Genomic DNA, 17,240 nt, shown 5'->3' with positions numbered 1-17,240 from the left:
TTCTTGCTTCCCCACCCAGACCCTTTAGTGAGCGCAGGCCCTTCTCTGATATGGCCTTAGGAACTAACATTTTGAGGGGTGGAAGCAATGTACTTCCAGCTGGTTTGCTGTGTTAGAGTATGGAGCACTTTTTTTGGATAGGAATCATTAAAAGCGATATTATATATATACAGAAATTAATAGAGAATACCTGCATATACCTGTCAACCAGCTTTATCAACACTTAATATTTGCCATATCCTTCAGATACATTAGAAAAACTTAATATTAAATTTATTAAAACCCAAAATGAAAACTTAATTTTTTAACCTTTTAAATTCAACTAATAGGCTCCATTATTCCCTGCAGATAATTTTTAAAACAATAAAATATTAGCATACTTCTCCCTGGACCCATCCTCTATTTTACCTGCCAGAGATAACTACAGTTCTGAATTTGCTATTTATTCTTTCCACAAATAAATACTAATCTTTATTGTAATATTATTCAATATTTTTCTTTATTTCTTTTGTGTTCTAGCCTAAGAACCCATTATCATGTTTTATTTTGTTGCTGTGGTGGTGGGGAATGCATTGATGGAGTTAAAAAGTTCTTATAATATGAGTAGTGGTAGTATATTGACAGTTTTCTGTGTCCTAGGTTGAGCGCCTTATGTGTATTATCTTATTTAATCTTATCTGCTACCATTTTCCATCTTTTCAGAGCATCTCTCTCTTGTGATCTCTCTGTCTCTGTACATATATGTTTTATTTTCTTATAAAGGTGGAATCATTCTGTCTTATATGTCTTATAATTTTTTTTTTTTTTTTACGAACGTATGTGATGAATATATTCTTGTGTAAGGATTTGGGCTTCAGAGTAAGAGTCCTGATTTTGCCCAATTATCAGGTATGTGCTCTTGTCTAATTATGTAACCTCTCTGGGCTTTAAATTGGAGATATTATTACTTGGGTATCTCATACGGTTGTTAAGATGTTGAACTGCATATCAGTCAACAAATGTTTCTTGAGCAATTACTAAATATTAACCACTGTGCTAGATACTGGGGATACAGAAATGGATACCTATTTCTTCATCTTGGGGATTATAGGGAGATAGTCTGACAATTATTTTCCACTAAAAGAGAAAAAAGACTGATTTTTATAGACTTCTTCAGTGACTTAAAATGTTTGCCCTTTAAATTTTTATGTGATTACATTGACTTCTTCAAGCATTTTCCATATCTGTCCTTACTTTAATGTGAAGCATCTGGGACAGAACAATGATGAGGCTGGAGCACATTCTCTCCATCATATAAACTGTGACATCGTGTAGCTACTATGCCTCTTATTAGGCCTCTCTCTGAAACGAGCAAAGAAAATGCAAAAATAAAATACAGTAAAAGACACAGGAAGGGCCAGAAAAAAAAAATCTATGATTTTTGATTACTGGAAGTTGATGTATTTTTAGCAAGTGGTGTCCTTCAAAGAGTGAGAGGAATCATTTACTCATATAATACTAATGTTAGCATTCCTACATGCAGTCTATAATTTTCCTGTTTTTCTTTATTAATGTCATACTTTTAGGCCAAAAGGTGACAGATTTCCCAAAGCCCCTCTTAGTCCAGTTTTAGTTCATGTTTCCAAATAAGGCAAGGAAAGAAAATAAAAATTTTAGACTTTAAATGTAACCTATCATTCACAAGCATATATTGGCATATTTTTGAGATAGTGATCAGAACCACAGAGTATAAATAGATTTGAATTTTCAGCGATAGAGTTTATATTTTAATTAATCAATATTTGCTATATTTATTTGCTTTGAAAAGATCATAATCTATTATGTAGGGTTGAGAGAGCGCATGACAAAAATCACTATGATTCCATTTTTGCAAGAAAATATAGGTTACAGTGAAAAAAAATCTGGAAGAAAATCACTAAAATGTTGATGATGGTTTTCCCTGGTGTGATTATACATTTCCTACTTGTGACTGAAAAGAAACAAAACCCAAGCAAAAAAGATAATTTTCATTTTTACTACTGTTCTGATTAAATAATTAACACTGACTGAGTGCTTTACTTATTAAATCCTCTAATCCCCTCAACGTTACGTAGTTGATCCTGTCATCTTCATTTTAGAAATGAAAAAATCAAGGCCAAGAGAGGTTGACTAACTTCCTTCCCCAATGTCACTCAGCTACAGGTTAAGATCTCAAAAGCAGATCTAGTTGTCTTTAGAGTCTGAGCTTTCGGTATATAAGAGATGAAAGAGCAATTCTGGCAAAATAAGAAGCCATTTTTTTTCCCTTTTCAATTAAAAAAAACATTTCTGAAAGCACTTGGATTAAAGCATTAGACCTCTTAACATGGATAATTAATGGAAGCTACCCCTAGCTCCTATACTTTGATAGTGCTCATTGTTAGCATGCACACTAGAAGTCAACTAGTTAATATATTAACTATTAGAATATGCTTCTGAAGTGTGTGCCTGAGGTAAGAGAGTGGGACTCTTTGACAAAGAACAGATCTATTGGGGAAAATCCAAGGAATAGATGTTACCTCTGCTCCAGGGCCACCAGCCACACCTGTGGCTACAATCCCACGTGATTCTGAGAGCTACGAAACTGGAGTCCCCATACATGCAGACTTTGGAAGAGATTCTGTTGGTTGCCTGCCATCTTTTGTTGTCCCTTTGTGTTTTCTGGGAAAGAAGTACCCGCTTGTTCTTTCATCATTCAATGAATAGTTAATGAGCACCTAGTATGGCCAGTCATTGTGCTAGTATTGGGGCAAAGCAGGCAAAAGTTAAACATGGTCTCTGCTTTAACTGAGCTTCATTACTATATAAATACACATATCCACCCTAACTTCCTGAAATCAAAAAGGCTTATTTTTTGTGCTTCGATAACTAGTCTAGCGTCTGTACTAAGGAGTAATACAGTATGAATTGGTTCAGTTCTTTGACTTATGTTAGAGTTCAAGGTTGATGTAAATTGCTCAGTGAAGCTAGACTGACATCGATGTCTTGATTTATGCAAATGGATACAATTTTGTGTTCTGTGGATGCAGTTGGATGACCAACCAGTGCTTTAGAGAGAGAAGCTGGGAAGAAGAGAGGCACCAGCCCCATCTCACCTCGAAAGAATTTCAGCTCTTCCTTTTTTGGTCATGTCTACTTTGTAGACTCTTTTCTAGTTGAATCCTAGATCATTTTCCATACTAGACATTTTAAAAGTACATTCGTAAATGCACATGTTGATTTTTATGATGCTGAGAATGTATTGTGTATTAATATACATCCTCAGCACATTTCTGTGGATATAGGCCGAAATAATGAGACATTTCATCCTGCCCTGGCTAAAAACTACAGATGCTGGAGATGAAGAGGTTCTCTTGGGTTTATGTGGGAAATGAGGGTCACAACTTGCGATCCTATCTCTTGATTATGTTAAAACAATTTGTCTCCTGTTGTTGTTAATAACTATAATTACAGAGTATGGCAGAAGTAGTACAGAAGAAGGATGGACAAGAAGGGGTCTGCCATTTCCCCGGAAGTGCTTCTGTTCTGCCTGCCCTTACATTGTCTTCTCTTTAACCCCAACAGGGAGGTACCTCCTTCCAACTCCAGTGGCGGGGCAGGCCTGGTCGGCTTCGGCGGAGACGTCCAACCTCGTGCGAATGCGCAACCAGGCCCTGGGCCAGTCGGCGCCCTCACTCACTGCCAGCCTGGTGAGTGTCCTTGGCTGTTTGCTGTGGGTTGGGTCTGAGCCATCTTGCCATCTCCCTAGAAACTATTTTAAGTTCATTGAGTTTAACTAGATTTGAATTTGCCCACATTTAACATTAAGCACAGATTTGGCAATGCGAAATTTCTTCCTTTCAGTGTGCTAATTTTTCCAAGTCCTCTTCAACCAAATTTGGAGTATTTCTGTCAACTTGGCTGTTTCCACTCTTCCCTTAAAAAAAAAATGTTTCTAAGCTCTTTTATTTTTTAATTTCTTATTTAAAAATAATTTAAAACTAACAGAAAAATTGCAAGAATAAGAAAAATACATAGAATGCCAGTTGATCCTTTACCTATATTCAACTATTAACCTCTTGCCCAACTCGCTTTGTCATTTACTCTCTCTGCGTATATACACATGTATATACATATATATGTACATTGCACATAATTTTTTGAACAATTTGAGAGTAATTTGTATTTCTCATGGCCTTTTGTTATCACAGTTACCAACTTCAGTAAAGTCGTGGCTGATACCAGTCTTTTATCAACTCTGCCATCTGTATTTCAATTTTATCAGTTGGCTCAGTGATGTCCTCTATAGCGCTTTCCCTCCTGCAATACAGGATCCAATATAGGGTCATCGATTGAATTTGTTATATCTATTTAGTCTCCTTTAATCTGGAGCCTTTCCATAGTCTTCCTTTGCCTTTTTGACACTGATATTTTTGAATACTATATAGCCCCCACCCATGTTCTTTAATGAAATAGTTTTCATATTACACGTGTCTTATATGTCTGATATTTCATCATGCTGAGATCTGAGCTTTGGCATTCCAGGCCAGAATAGGATATTGGTGATATGGTGTCCTCTTAGAGGATGCCACTTTCAGGCTCATGATGTCCATCTGACCCTCATTGTGATGTTAATTTTTTTCACCTAGTCAAGTTGGTGACCAGTTTCTCCACTATAGTTAGACTTCTTCTCTTGTAATCAATAGCATTCTATGGGGAGATAATTTCAGGCAGTGTAAACATGCTTCTCCTCATTAAAAATTTCCCCTAGATTTCCATGACGATGTGATTTCTGCCAGGACCCTTCTTATTATAGAAATGATCATTTAAAATAGTCATTATTCCTGCTCCAGCACTGCCTTTACATTTACCAGTTGGCACACAGTATAAATATTTGTGTGTTTGTTAGCAGCATGGACTCCTACATTTCTTTTTTTTTTTTTTAACCTTTATTTTTAACCATGATGCTTACTAGAATTTTGTTTTCAAGTGGGCCCATTACTTCTTTATTTTAACCTTTGGTACAGCCTAAAAGTCTATACAACTTATTTTTGCATTGGTGGTATTGGAATAGTGTTATAAACAGTTTACTAATGATGATACAAATAGTGTATTAGTCAGTGCATTATGATGCCTTATAATTTTATGCATTGGTAATAAATTATGTTGGATATTTGGGAATTATTCAGTAATGAAGATGGATACGATTTAGATCTAGCCTGTATCCCTGCTTTTGTCATTAGTCACTTAGTTTCTCAGATTTTATCACCTCATCTGCAACTGCATGATAAAAGCTATAAGCAGTCTCTGGAATTCAGTTTTAGATTTCCCTGATTCTACTTTCTGAATAATAAAGATTCTGAATGTACTGAATAATTATCCCTAAAAAGTTTCTCTCATGATATTTTATGACTTCAAAATTGACTATGATCTTTAAGCCAAAATTCATCTTTTTCCTCTCATGAAAATTCCGGGACTTATTTTTAAAGGTACAGTCAAAGTGACACTAGTTATCATTTTCCTCCATCTCATCTCCAAGTTCAAAGTTACTTTTTCTTCTTGGGGAATTGTATTAAAAGCTTATGTTACTGTATGTATTAACTTTTTAAGAAAAGAGGGAAATTCCTCAAATTAGTGATTAAAAAAAAACAGTAGTGCTTTTGGAGCTACTGCTATATTATTCTTAACACTTAAATAGCAATCTTGTATGTTTACTGCCAAGAAAATCATTCCAATTAAAGCAATGCTGTCATAAAGTAATGGATCTTATTATCTAATAATGATAATCACATTCTCAACACAGAAATTGTTTTATTCATTATCGATAAAACATATGTCAGATGACCTAAGGTATTCGGGAATAAGATAGAAAAATAAGGAGGACTGTTAATAGAAAATGCAAGAATAATGTCCCAGATCAGTCCAATGGGATTCTTAACAAAGAGTCACTTAAATTATTAGCTTATCTACCCTGCACATTTTTATAGTGTTTGCTTAAGAGCAAAACTAGAGAAAATGCTAAAATACCATAGAAAGCAAACTTAAAATAGTACCTGGCACATAACAAGTCTCAAATATTAGCAGTATTATTAATACTTCTGTTATTATCATGGATAAGCCAGGGTACAGAAGCCAGACTGTGATTCACCATTCACTACTAGACAGCAAAGGTTTAAAATGTGACGTTCATCATATATTTCCTTCAGAGATTTCATTCCTTCCTGTTTGTAGTCTAAGGGAAACTATTTGTGGGCTATTGGAGTCTTCTGTCTTATGCTTTCTGTTGTATTCAGAGCAGCTAGAAGGCTGCCAGGCAGAGCACCTTCTTGATTTCCTCATTATTCTGCTGCAGTTGGCCCAGGTTTCTATACTACATTCTTTGTGTCAGTGTGTCAGAACACGTTAATGACTTTTCTTGCTTTTTGTACTCTTTGAAGAATTGTTAAAGTTAGTATTTCTTGTTTCTTGGATTAAATTACAGCTAATTTATCTCTGCTGATTACAACTAACAGATGGGCTAGAGAGTGCATGATGCAGAAGAGGTAGAAACATACCTATTAAAACTTCCTTTTCTTCTTCTCTTCCGCTTCCTCTTTCCTTTTCTTTATCTTGATGTTTCTGGAGGTGCATTTTAAAATAGAACATGCGTCACTCTGGCCCTCTCTCCTGGCCACTATCCTCACCCTTGTTCTCCCTGTCTTAGATAGGTCACACTTTCTTGTAACTCTCCTTAGCATGAATCACGGCATGCCTTTGTTTTAGTTCTTTGTGTTTATGTCTAATATTCCCCTGCTAGATTGCAAGCTCCTTCAGGGCAGAATTCCTGTCTCATCTGACTTTTTACTTCATTGTTCCTAGCACTACACCTCTCATGCAGGAGGCATTCAATAAATAATATTGATGGACAGAATAATTTTTCCTGGAAAGTGACAGATTCCTTTAGTTGCAAGGCAAGAGTGATGGTATGACTCTGTATGCTGAAATGTGTGGCCTAATAGGATCATCCATCTCAAACCTCTTTGGTTTTGCTGTTCAGTGTGCATCTTATAATCGTGATTAGCCTTAAAAGTCCATGTAATGGGCCAAATCCCATTTAGTTCCACATCAGCCACTCAAAAATTATGATGACAAAATTATGAAGAGATTACAGTGTCCACATTCAAGGAAATTTTATTAATCTGCCTGTATGCAGTCATATAGTCACATTGCTTTAGATAGTTTGTTGATTCATCAAAGAAATAAATTGAAGTGAAAAGTGTGGAAAAATTGGAAAATTAGGGATCAAAGCAGTTTATGTCTAAATGATTGTATTACAAGTTGATGTAACAGAATTTCATGTTCAATACAACATACATTTTAGAAAAGTATAGATCTTCAACCTGAGAGGTACTCATATGTTAGTAGGATATAAATGAAAGCCCCATGGTTTGGTCGGTATGAATTTTTGTAAATGCATAACCTGTAGTGATTTAAATGCCACAGGCAAGCTTGAAGGTAATGCTAACTACCTTCTCAAGGAGGAGATTAATTCCTAGCCCGAAGTATCTAGTTTTCTTTGGCAATGCTAAATGTAGTTGTGCTCCCTTTCTCAGACACATTGGGCATTTCAGATAAATGGCATGTGGCCAATTCATCCTAAGTAGCCTGGTAGCTGGCGGAATACATGCTCAGCCGGTGTCTGCCTGCTGGGACACCAGCCGGGAGTGCTGATGAAGTGTCAGATGTATACTTCGTATACATTAATCTGAAGAGGGGAAAACTCATTTCCCCATTTGCTTCCTCCATCTTTCTGTCCCTCCTCACACACATGGCTAGTTAATCAAAGAAGTCAAAGTCATCAAAAGCGGGGGGATTTATGCAGATGCTGCTTTCTGGCAAGAAAGATGGAAATTTCTGAAGGCAAAAGCAGGAGCAGTGGTGACTTATTTTTCTGTAGGAAAATAGGGTTGTAGGCCTCGATGGTTAAAGTTTAGAAATAGTATTTGTATATGTGGCCATCGCAAGAAACATTCACTTCTTCTGTACTTTGGAGTAAGGGAGGGTAGAAGCATAGTGAAAATTTTTCCAGTATTTTTCTCCAATTTGCTGTTTGATTTGAGCCATGAGACTTACCTGTCTTGTTGTGTGAACATCCCTGCCACATTCTTTCTTGTTGAGGTCTTCCGCCACCATCCTGTTTGAAACTGTTCCCACCCTTCATGCATACCCCCACTTAATTCATTCACTTTTCTCTATAACTTTATCTCCTTCCAATGTACATGCTTTGCTTATTATATATCTTTTATTACTCTAATGGAAAATTCACCAGGGTGGAGGCTTTTTTTCTGTTTACCAGATATTTCCTCAGGGCCTACAATAGTGCCTGGCACATAGTAGGTACAATGAAGACTTGCTAATGCATAAGTAGATATATTTTATTTCTGTACATTTTTAGTACCCTAGAATCAACTCCTATCTATCTATCTATCTATCTATCTATTTATTTATTTCTGTTGCTGTTTTAATCTGTGATTAACTTTTTAAGTTTGTATTATTTAGCACGTTGAAGAAGCTATCTATTCTTTAAGCCAGGAGCAGTTAACTGTGCAAACGGTATTCAGGAATTTCACTATAGTTATTCAGTTGGAGAATAAGAATGAGGGGGGAAAGCAGTGTGGTTAAGAGAGCCACTACTTTCTACTAGTTAGCTGTGTAAGCCTCAGTTTCTTCATCTGTGGAGGGGAACTATTGGTCGTAGTAACCTCATAAGGCTATTGTGAGAATGGAGTGAACTCTCGTCCAGTACTAGCACAGTGCCCATCACCCAAGAAATGTTGGTGTCAGTGTTCCTGGGGTTGATAGGAAAAATATTTCTTGGGGGTTGTCAACTAGGCTTAGCAGAGATCTTTTGATTTGAGGGAGTAGTTTAGCCTTTTCGACCTTACCTGCTTGCATGATGGTGGATCTATTTGTTTCTCATTTTCACTCGAAATTCGCTAACTCAATAATCTGGAAGATATTGTTCTAGAATAGTCAACTTTTGAAGGGGGGAAGTCTTTTATAAAAGTTTTTAAAAGTTTTCAACTTTTAATATTAGGTTAAGTGGTATAATTTTATGTTTCTTCAGTGGCCCTCTTTTGACATTGTATCCATTTCTTTTAATGAAAAAATTATGTTTCATGATGTACTATAAATATTAAAACCAAAGTATTTAAACTGTAATATATTCAAAGAGCTAATGAATATTCATCCTTCCATTTGCAAAAATTGCATTATGAAGAGTCAGGGAAAATTCACTAAATGTATGCAAAAGTGCATTTTTTCCTTTTTAATTCATTCAGAATGTACTGACATAATGTCAGCATTTATTTAGGGTACAGACTTTATTTGCAGTCACTTAATATTATATCAATACTTCATTAGCCTTATAGCTCAAAAACAAAAACCTGAGCCGAAGTTCAATTAGTTAACTCAGAGCATACCTGTTAAATATTGATGTAGGAGCAATTTGAATGCCCTTGGATAAATTGCTTAACAAAATTTGCAGAATACAGCTATGAATTAGCATTTTTCCTTAGCCATATAATATTCCAATGAATGCATTTCTTATAGTATATTAAACTATTTCCCCCTTTAGATTACTTCTAAGTTTTTCCTCTTGCAAATAATGGTTATAAACAGGCATTTAATAAGTCCTTGTTCACCTAATTATTTTTTTCAGGGTAGATTCTTGGAGTGGGATTACTGCAGCAAAAGATATGAGGAGTATGGAGGTTGTCCATATTTTTGCTAGAGCGTTTCTAGAAGTGCTGTGTAAATTTATATTTCCACGTATGGAGAAAGTATCTCTCACAACATTCTGGCCAGCAGTCAATATTGTCTTCTAAAAAAAAAAAAAAAAAAAAAAAATCTTGTTTGCTAGTTTGTTAGGTGAAAAATAATTACTTTTTAAAATTTATTTTTTATTTTCAGGGAAGTTGATGTAGTAATTAGACACATCGAACTCTGACCCCAAAGCCCCCAGATGAAGCGAATATGAAATTAGGAGTGTCCAAGCTTCCTCCTATAACTTCTTCCTTCTGTTCCCTGAATCAGCTCACCATGCCAACGGCGGTAACCTCTCCAGCTCTCAGGATACAAGAACTGCTGAGTGTGATTACAATGTATGTAGCTGAAGGCATTACTCTACAGCTCAGCATTTTTTTCATCTGGAAAGAACTAATCTCAATTGTGAAATAGTGCCTTCAGCTGTGGACATTATAATCAGAGTCTCGGGGGCGCTTGTATTCCAGGAGTAATACATCTCCTAGTTATTACCCTCTGAGCTAGGTTCTGTTTATAGTGAAGGGACGAATTTTCATAACTTAGTGCTGAAATAGCGATAGGGAGCCCTGAGCAGATTATTATAGGTCAGGCCTAATCCATGAAGATAAATCTCATTATAGGCTCACCTGGGCTCATCTACAGAGGAGCTGGTTTAACATGAGTCTGTAAATCAAAGATCAGCTTAAAAACAAACTATAAAATCCTCACTATAACCTAACTACTGCCTCTGTGAAGAGATACCGTAAATGTGCATCCTTACTCTAAACATGCTGAGGTGCCATGAGAATAATTAGCAAGAAAACATATGAAGTACATTGCGATTCAGTTTAATGAATGAATGAAGAACTACTTGTTTAGAGGGAGAAATTATTTTTTAATGAAATTTCAATTAGAAGTAGTCACTTAAAACTTCCCGTCCTAGTTTTCTCTTTCTTACATTTTACAAAGATTAAAACATATTTATTACCTTATATATGGTAGTGGGGTGCCTAGATGGATTGGTTGAGAGTGCACTTCATGCTTATTAAAGACATTTGAGAGTGTGTGAAGTGAATGGTGCCCATAAATATTCTATGGAATGTAAAGAGAAGAGATACATGCCGTCTTTTAATTGTTTACCATTATAGAGGAAAGGAAAATGAATTTATAACTGCAATACCATGTGTGTGTGTGTGCGTGCAGGCGAGCGGTGTGTTAAAGCTTAGGTTTCATTTATGACCCATTTACCCAACTGGTGGGCCTATTTGGGAGCTGGCTAACCTGTTCACGAGGCATTGTGAGATAATTCGTGGAGTGGTAAGTGCTGGCACCTCAGCTGTCTTATTCTTCTCTGAGTCTTTAGCATTGAGGGCAGTGCCTGGTACACTTTTGGTACTTAGATAATGGTCGTTTACTAACAAACATTGAGGAGATCTTGACTCAAAATTTCAATAATTTTCTGAGGTTCCTGTTGTTAGACTTTCCGGAGCCCAGACTAGTGGAATGGTTGGGATATCAGTGATTTGATGGGGCTGTGGATCTGGGGAGATGAGATACAGGTGGTGAAGCAGGCATGGCTCCCATCGTGGAAGTGTTCCTCGGTGTACTGATGAACAGGTGCCACTCTGGTGGACTCCTGGTTTGACACAGCTTGTCCTTTCTGGTGTCCTTTTGCCTCCATGGTAAAATCGCAGCCCTTGCCTATTTGCTACCTTACTGTCAAAAAGATTCTGCAGTTCAAGAGAAACCAAGATACCCATGGTAATTAAACAATGGTTCGTGAGAGGGAAGTGTTAGGGTGTAACCTTTTCTTTCACGGGGAAAATGAAAATTATCACTTTAATTCCTAGGCTTCTTAGATTTCCTGGTTATTATGGGTCTGGAAAAGCCAACATACTTCAATACCTTATTTTTCTAGACTTACTTTGGTGGTTAGTGGAATGAGTAATGCTGGTAATTGTAGTAACTTTTCCTCGTTCGTTGGTACCCGAAGTATTTAGTGTTAGATTCCGAATCAGTGCATTGCTCCTTCTGCTCATTTATCAGTTAATAGACTATATTAATGAAGTCTCTATTATACAACTAATATTAAAACCTACATGGAAAAGATGTGACATGTTTCTTGCTTTTTAAGGAGCTTCTAAGCTAGTTGAAATAAGACTTCTGAGAAATCAGAGAGCAAAATAGAAGATAATAATATGGTGGTTAGTTTACAGCTGTGAGAACTTATAGACATAGAAGATAACATGGGCTGCAGGTTTCTGAAAAGTTTTGGTTAGGCAAACTTCAACAAACAGTAGTGCTATGTACCTTGGTGGAGTGGGGTGGGATGGTAGGTAAAGGTAGATAGTGATGTTTCTTCTTAACATGATGTTTCTGTAATAGTCAGGGAGGCAAAAGCTGATGGATATCAGTGATAGATGCCTTTTGACTTAATCTTGGACCCTGGAAGTCTACCGTCGTTCTCTCTATTTGAAAGAAGAATGTGTTAGTAAGAGGTGGATGGGGAACCTTTAAGTGCTCAATCCACTGATTTTTTACTTAGGACATCTCCCACATGGAATGTCTGGTATTTTCAGGTATTTTAGCCAAAAGGAAATCAAGTTTTCTTTGTTAGAGTCAGTGATGAGATATTAATAAAGGCTTACTGGATTGTGAGATTTTCTTCGTGATCTGACACTGTTTGTTTTTAATGGAAGAATGAAACAGTGTAGCAGGTCTAACTTAGCTATTTTTGATATACTAAATCGTTTTTTTATTGTTCAGGGCACACAGCCTCCTTTAAAGAAAAAAAAAAAAACAATGGGTGCTAAGTAGCAGAGAGTACTTTTACAAATAATATGCAAAGGCATAAGGCCCTTGCTTAAGTTTTGGTAATTCTGACTTCACACTAAGGCTAATCGTCATTCCAAGCCCTGCAAGCATGCTTGCTAAGAGCCCCAGGTTCTGTTCCTTCTTTCCTTTACCTGTTTTTCTTTGTTTCTGTACCTTTCTTTCTATCAAAGACGATCCACTACTAAAACTTTAATTGTTCTCTGTATGGTGTATATCCTAACAACCTAGGAATCTATTATACTGCATTATTTGTACTGTAGAAATCTTCATTCGCTAAGTAATAACTGGACTTTAACATGTCATAGACTAATATGTATCGCCCAAGAAAACAGGGGTATACAGTTATCTTCTAGAACTCCTGTGAAATATGTCTTCATTGCATGAAACCAACTTATTATTATTATTATTATTATTATTATTATTATTATTTTAGATGCTCCCTGCTTTGCTTATACAGGTGCCCTTAGTTAGGTGTGTTTATTTTTTTCCTTGTTTGTATAAGTGTCAGTCATTTAGTCAGTTGTTTCTGAGATTTTTGGGGAGTTCCTAAGCTCAAGCAGTGATAAGTTCTAGCCTGATAAATAATATGAACTAGTGATAAAATTTGTCCCCCCTTTTTATAGTTCTGATCAAAAAGACATTAAACTTTAAGGAACTTTTGTGTTTTCCCCACTTGCTGGAAAATATCCATTCTCTTGACAGATACACTTGAAGGTTTTTTATCTTTAAGTGACTCGAAAGTTTGTAAAATAACTTGGGCAGTAGTGAACCACCTACCATTCCCCAAAGGACATTAGATTCCTCTTATTATGTCCTTGCTTGTTCTGTAAAGGAAATATATTTCTATACAACTCCATACTTTTTGCCTGGGCAATGCCTGTGTGTACTTTAACGTATGTACTTCTCTTCAAGGAAGCCTTCCCACTTATCTTTGTTCACTCTCACCCCAGTCTGGGTCATATGACCCTCCTTTGAATTAGACATATCTGAACTAAAGCATTTATCACATGGTCCTGGAATACCGTTTTGCTTGCCTTGTGCCCCTCTTCCCTCCTTATCTCCAAATGGTCTGATTGCCTAAAGAGCTCAGAAAGATGATCTGTAGCTGATGAAGATGCAAGACTAGAATATTTCATCGGGTGGGATCTTAGAAATGACACTGGATGAATTATCATGAGCTTATGTTAGGTTATGCCCATAGCACCTCTGTACATTTTAATTGACCTTTGAGAGCCTTGCTTCTCAAAATGTATCTTGGGATTTGGAGAACTTTATGGCTGGAGAAAACCTCCAGTCTCTCCTCTCCCCTTGCCTAAAGGAGTATGTGCTGCAGTGGCCTTTATCTAAATTGTGTTCATTTATTTTTATAAATACTTGATTTAGAATTTAATTATTATAGAAAGTCTAGAGTAATTTTTAAGAGCCTTGGCTAGAATCTGGACTTTATCACTGACTAGATGTGTGACCTTGACCAAGGAACATAACCTCTGAAAATGGGATTATTAAATGGTACCTATCTTACTTGGTTATTGCTAGAATCATGTAAGGCACTTGGAACCCATAAGAAGAACACAGTAATGTTAACTGTTGTTACCTTGTTCAAGAGTGGTAAGCAGATGTAGTTATTAAAGAAGGGAACTTTAGTTTTATTAAATGAATATCTGAAGTGTATGGTTTAAAGAACTGATGAAGTTGGCCTTGTAAACATAAGCTTCTCTATGATTATTTTCAAATAACTGTAGGTCTACTACATTTCCTGCTGGAGAATTTGTAGGGCATGAAACTTATTGAAAATTAAAAGTTATGGGAAAGGATAATGTGCTATTTTCAACACGAAGTAAACTTTTAGGGTTGTCATTAAACAATAATTAAAAAGGCAAGTGGAAAAAAGATACCCCAACTCCTTTCTTTTTCATTTTTCTCATTGGATTATACAAAACGCTCTCAGAATCCTGATTCAGGAGTCTTTTTTTTTGTATCGAATATATGACTTGCTTTCTTTTGAATTAGCATTTTATATACCACTTATCACAGTGCCTATATATTTGGAATGTTAGAATGCTAACATATGTTTTACTAAAAATATTCATATTGCTATCATTTTTTGCCATTACCAAATTTTGCTGCTGTTTGGCCGGGTGTAACAAAGTCAGAAGATGCCCTTTGGACCTCTAACATTTTTGCTGGCTTACCTTGTCAGTAAAACATTTTCGAGTATGCATCCCTAATATGTGAATATATTTAAAGATGATTTACATGTATTTAGAGGCGGTATTAAAAGAGATTTCTACAGACAGAGAACATTTACTGTAGGTTTTCGACAGGGGCCTAGAGGTAGCTCTGTTTGCCAGGCGTTAACCATTTAGTTGCCATATCATGGAGAGAGGTCCTGGGGTAGGTAATGGGAGAGCTGGAGTATACTCAGAGTGCTTGAGGCAATAGCTCTTTGCCAATATGTTAGGAGGTATTTTAGCCATCAGAACTTGTGCACATCAGCTGAGTGAATGTCAACTTATGAAATGTACTAAATGTACTAAAGCCAACAAAAAAGAGGAGATGTAGAAAAAGGAAACTGATATTCTAATTTTTTCCCTAAATCCCATTTGATAATATTGTGTACCCCTCTGGTACCCATATTCCAATTTGTACATCCTTGGAATATTCTACAAGACCTGCCTTCTAAAACTGCCAGAGTAGAGCTTTATTGATTAAAAAGAGTTTTGAATACTCAGTGAAGCTGGCTGCCTTTTCTTTTTTGGAAAGGTTTATTTTACTTATAAGTGGAAGGGATAGCAGATCTTTGCTACATATGTCATTAACTGCCACTAAATTGACACAAATGTTGACAGTTATTGTAAGAACTGTTTCTAAACTAATTATGTTAATTAGAATGTAACGTACCAGTAATTGCATGTATTCAAACATCATACCATCACTTTTTGTGTTTTCTTCTCCAGATGGAAGACATTCATTCATTTGTTGCTTGAAAAGCGGCAGAATTATAGCTAAGATAACAAATAATTGCCAGCAAATAAAATTGGTTCTTTAGAAATATGCTCTAATTGGTTAGCTATGTAAAAGACAGAAACAAATGTTAGCATGTTAAGCATATAAATTAGGAACATTGCTTATGAAATCCTTAGTTTGAGGCTTTTCATTTAAATAAGCCTTCTTATTGCAATTAATATTAGCATTTGGTTTATGACCCTTAAAAATATATTCCCTTTCAGCATTTCTTGGAGTTCTAATTTAGCTTTTTTATACGTGTTAGAGGATTTGCAATTTAGATTTTAATTTGACTTCCATTCTTTATAATGCCATTTTTCTTGTATTTCATTTTTATTTAAACTTGCTTCTCTCTGTATTCGCGGAAGCTAGGCATAAACAAACTACTAGAAAAATCAAGTTTTTAAGTGAGCCGAGAACATAAAACATTTTAATAGGCATCTCACATAACTAAACTAAGTATTTGAGTGCCCAACCAGAGGATTACGGCTCTTTATGGGACGTGGTGTTCCTAATTTATTCTCTGTTATAGTTCTTTTAAAAATAGCATTTCTACTATTGTTTTTAAATCCCCTCTACTTCTTATATATGTGGAGTGTTAAATATGCCTCTGCCTGATGATTTTGGGGCCATATCTGGAGAATTTTTTAGAGTTTTGAGTATATATGTTTTTGATGTGAATACCCCTTTTCTAATTCGAGTGTGTGTGTTTTGTTTTTTCCAATTGTGACCCACGTGAATCAGCCTAACACTTTCAGTGCCATGACCTTACTTCTCTAGGACTTGGAATACAGCTTTCTCAATTAATTGGATTCATAGTCTGGCCCCAGCATGATATGCCTCTTCCAGTGATCACTGTGTGATTCTGATGGCAGATGCTGTGTTCTGCCTATTTTCTAAAATTTTTGTTCAGCATTTATGGAGCTCCTGTCAACCTTAGCATATAGGCCCTTTGTCTTGCTTTCTTTACTAACCGTTCTTCAAAATATAGCAAATGATGAAAAAGACTGGCATGTTTGGTGCTGGGAACCCTAGGACTAAATTCTAGTACTGACAGTTCTTGGCTCAGTAATTTTGGACAATTGTCATTTAACCTCCTTGAGCCCTGGTATCTTCATTAGTAAAATGAGAATGGTTAATCCTGACAGCATTGCTGTAACCATTAAAGAACATAACACATGTCAGAGGAAACTGCTAAGTACTAGGTAGGCATTCTTTGTGCATTTCTCTATTTCTGGGCTCTCTATCCTGTAGTTGATCAGTTTGTCTCTTCCTATGCCAATATCATACTTCCTTAATTACTGTAACTTCGTTACACATCTAATAAAGTCCCTTTATGCCATTGTTATTCTTTAAGAGTGCTGGCTGTATTTGGCATGTTTATCTTCTGTATAAATTTACTTGTAAATTTCCTGAAGCTGATTGAAATTTTCATTAGAATTTCATTAAATCCAGAGATCAATTTGAGAAATGGACATTTTTATGATTTTGAGTTTACTATTCTAGAATATAGTATATTGCTCCATTTACTTAGGACTTCTTTAATGTTTTTAAATTAGCCTTTAATATTTTCTATAAAAGGAATTCGTATGTCCTTTATTCTTAGGAATTTTAAATAA

The 17,240-nt window shown here is 35.9% G+C and overlaps 1 protein-coding gene across 9 annotated transcripts in view; it reads left to right on the top strand.

The window, feature by feature from the left end:
- MAST4 (microtubule associated serine/threonine kinase family member 4) overlaps positions 1–17,240 on the top strand; it is a 509,369-nt gene that overhangs the window by 163,223 nt on the left and 328,906 nt on the right. For all 9 annotated transcript variants that reach the window (XM_016158121.2, XM_016158120.2, XM_016158119.2 and 6 more), the window contains exon 3: positions 3,583–3,707. In XM_016158121.2, coding sequence (XP_016013607.2) covers positions 3,583–3,707 — 125 coding nt within the window. The remainder of the gene's footprint in view (positions 1–3,582; positions 3,708–17,240) is intronic.

Source organism: Rousettus aegyptiacus, unplaced genomic scaffold (genome assembly GCF_014176215.1).
Source record: "Rousettus aegyptiacus isolate mRouAeg1 unplaced genomic scaffold, mRouAeg1.p scaffold_m13_p_8, whole genome shotgun sequence".
NCBI lineage: Eukaryota > Metazoa > Chordata > Mammalia > Chiroptera > Pteropodidae > Rousettus > Rousettus aegyptiacus.
This window is presented reverse-complemented; position numbering and strand designations above follow the sequence as displayed.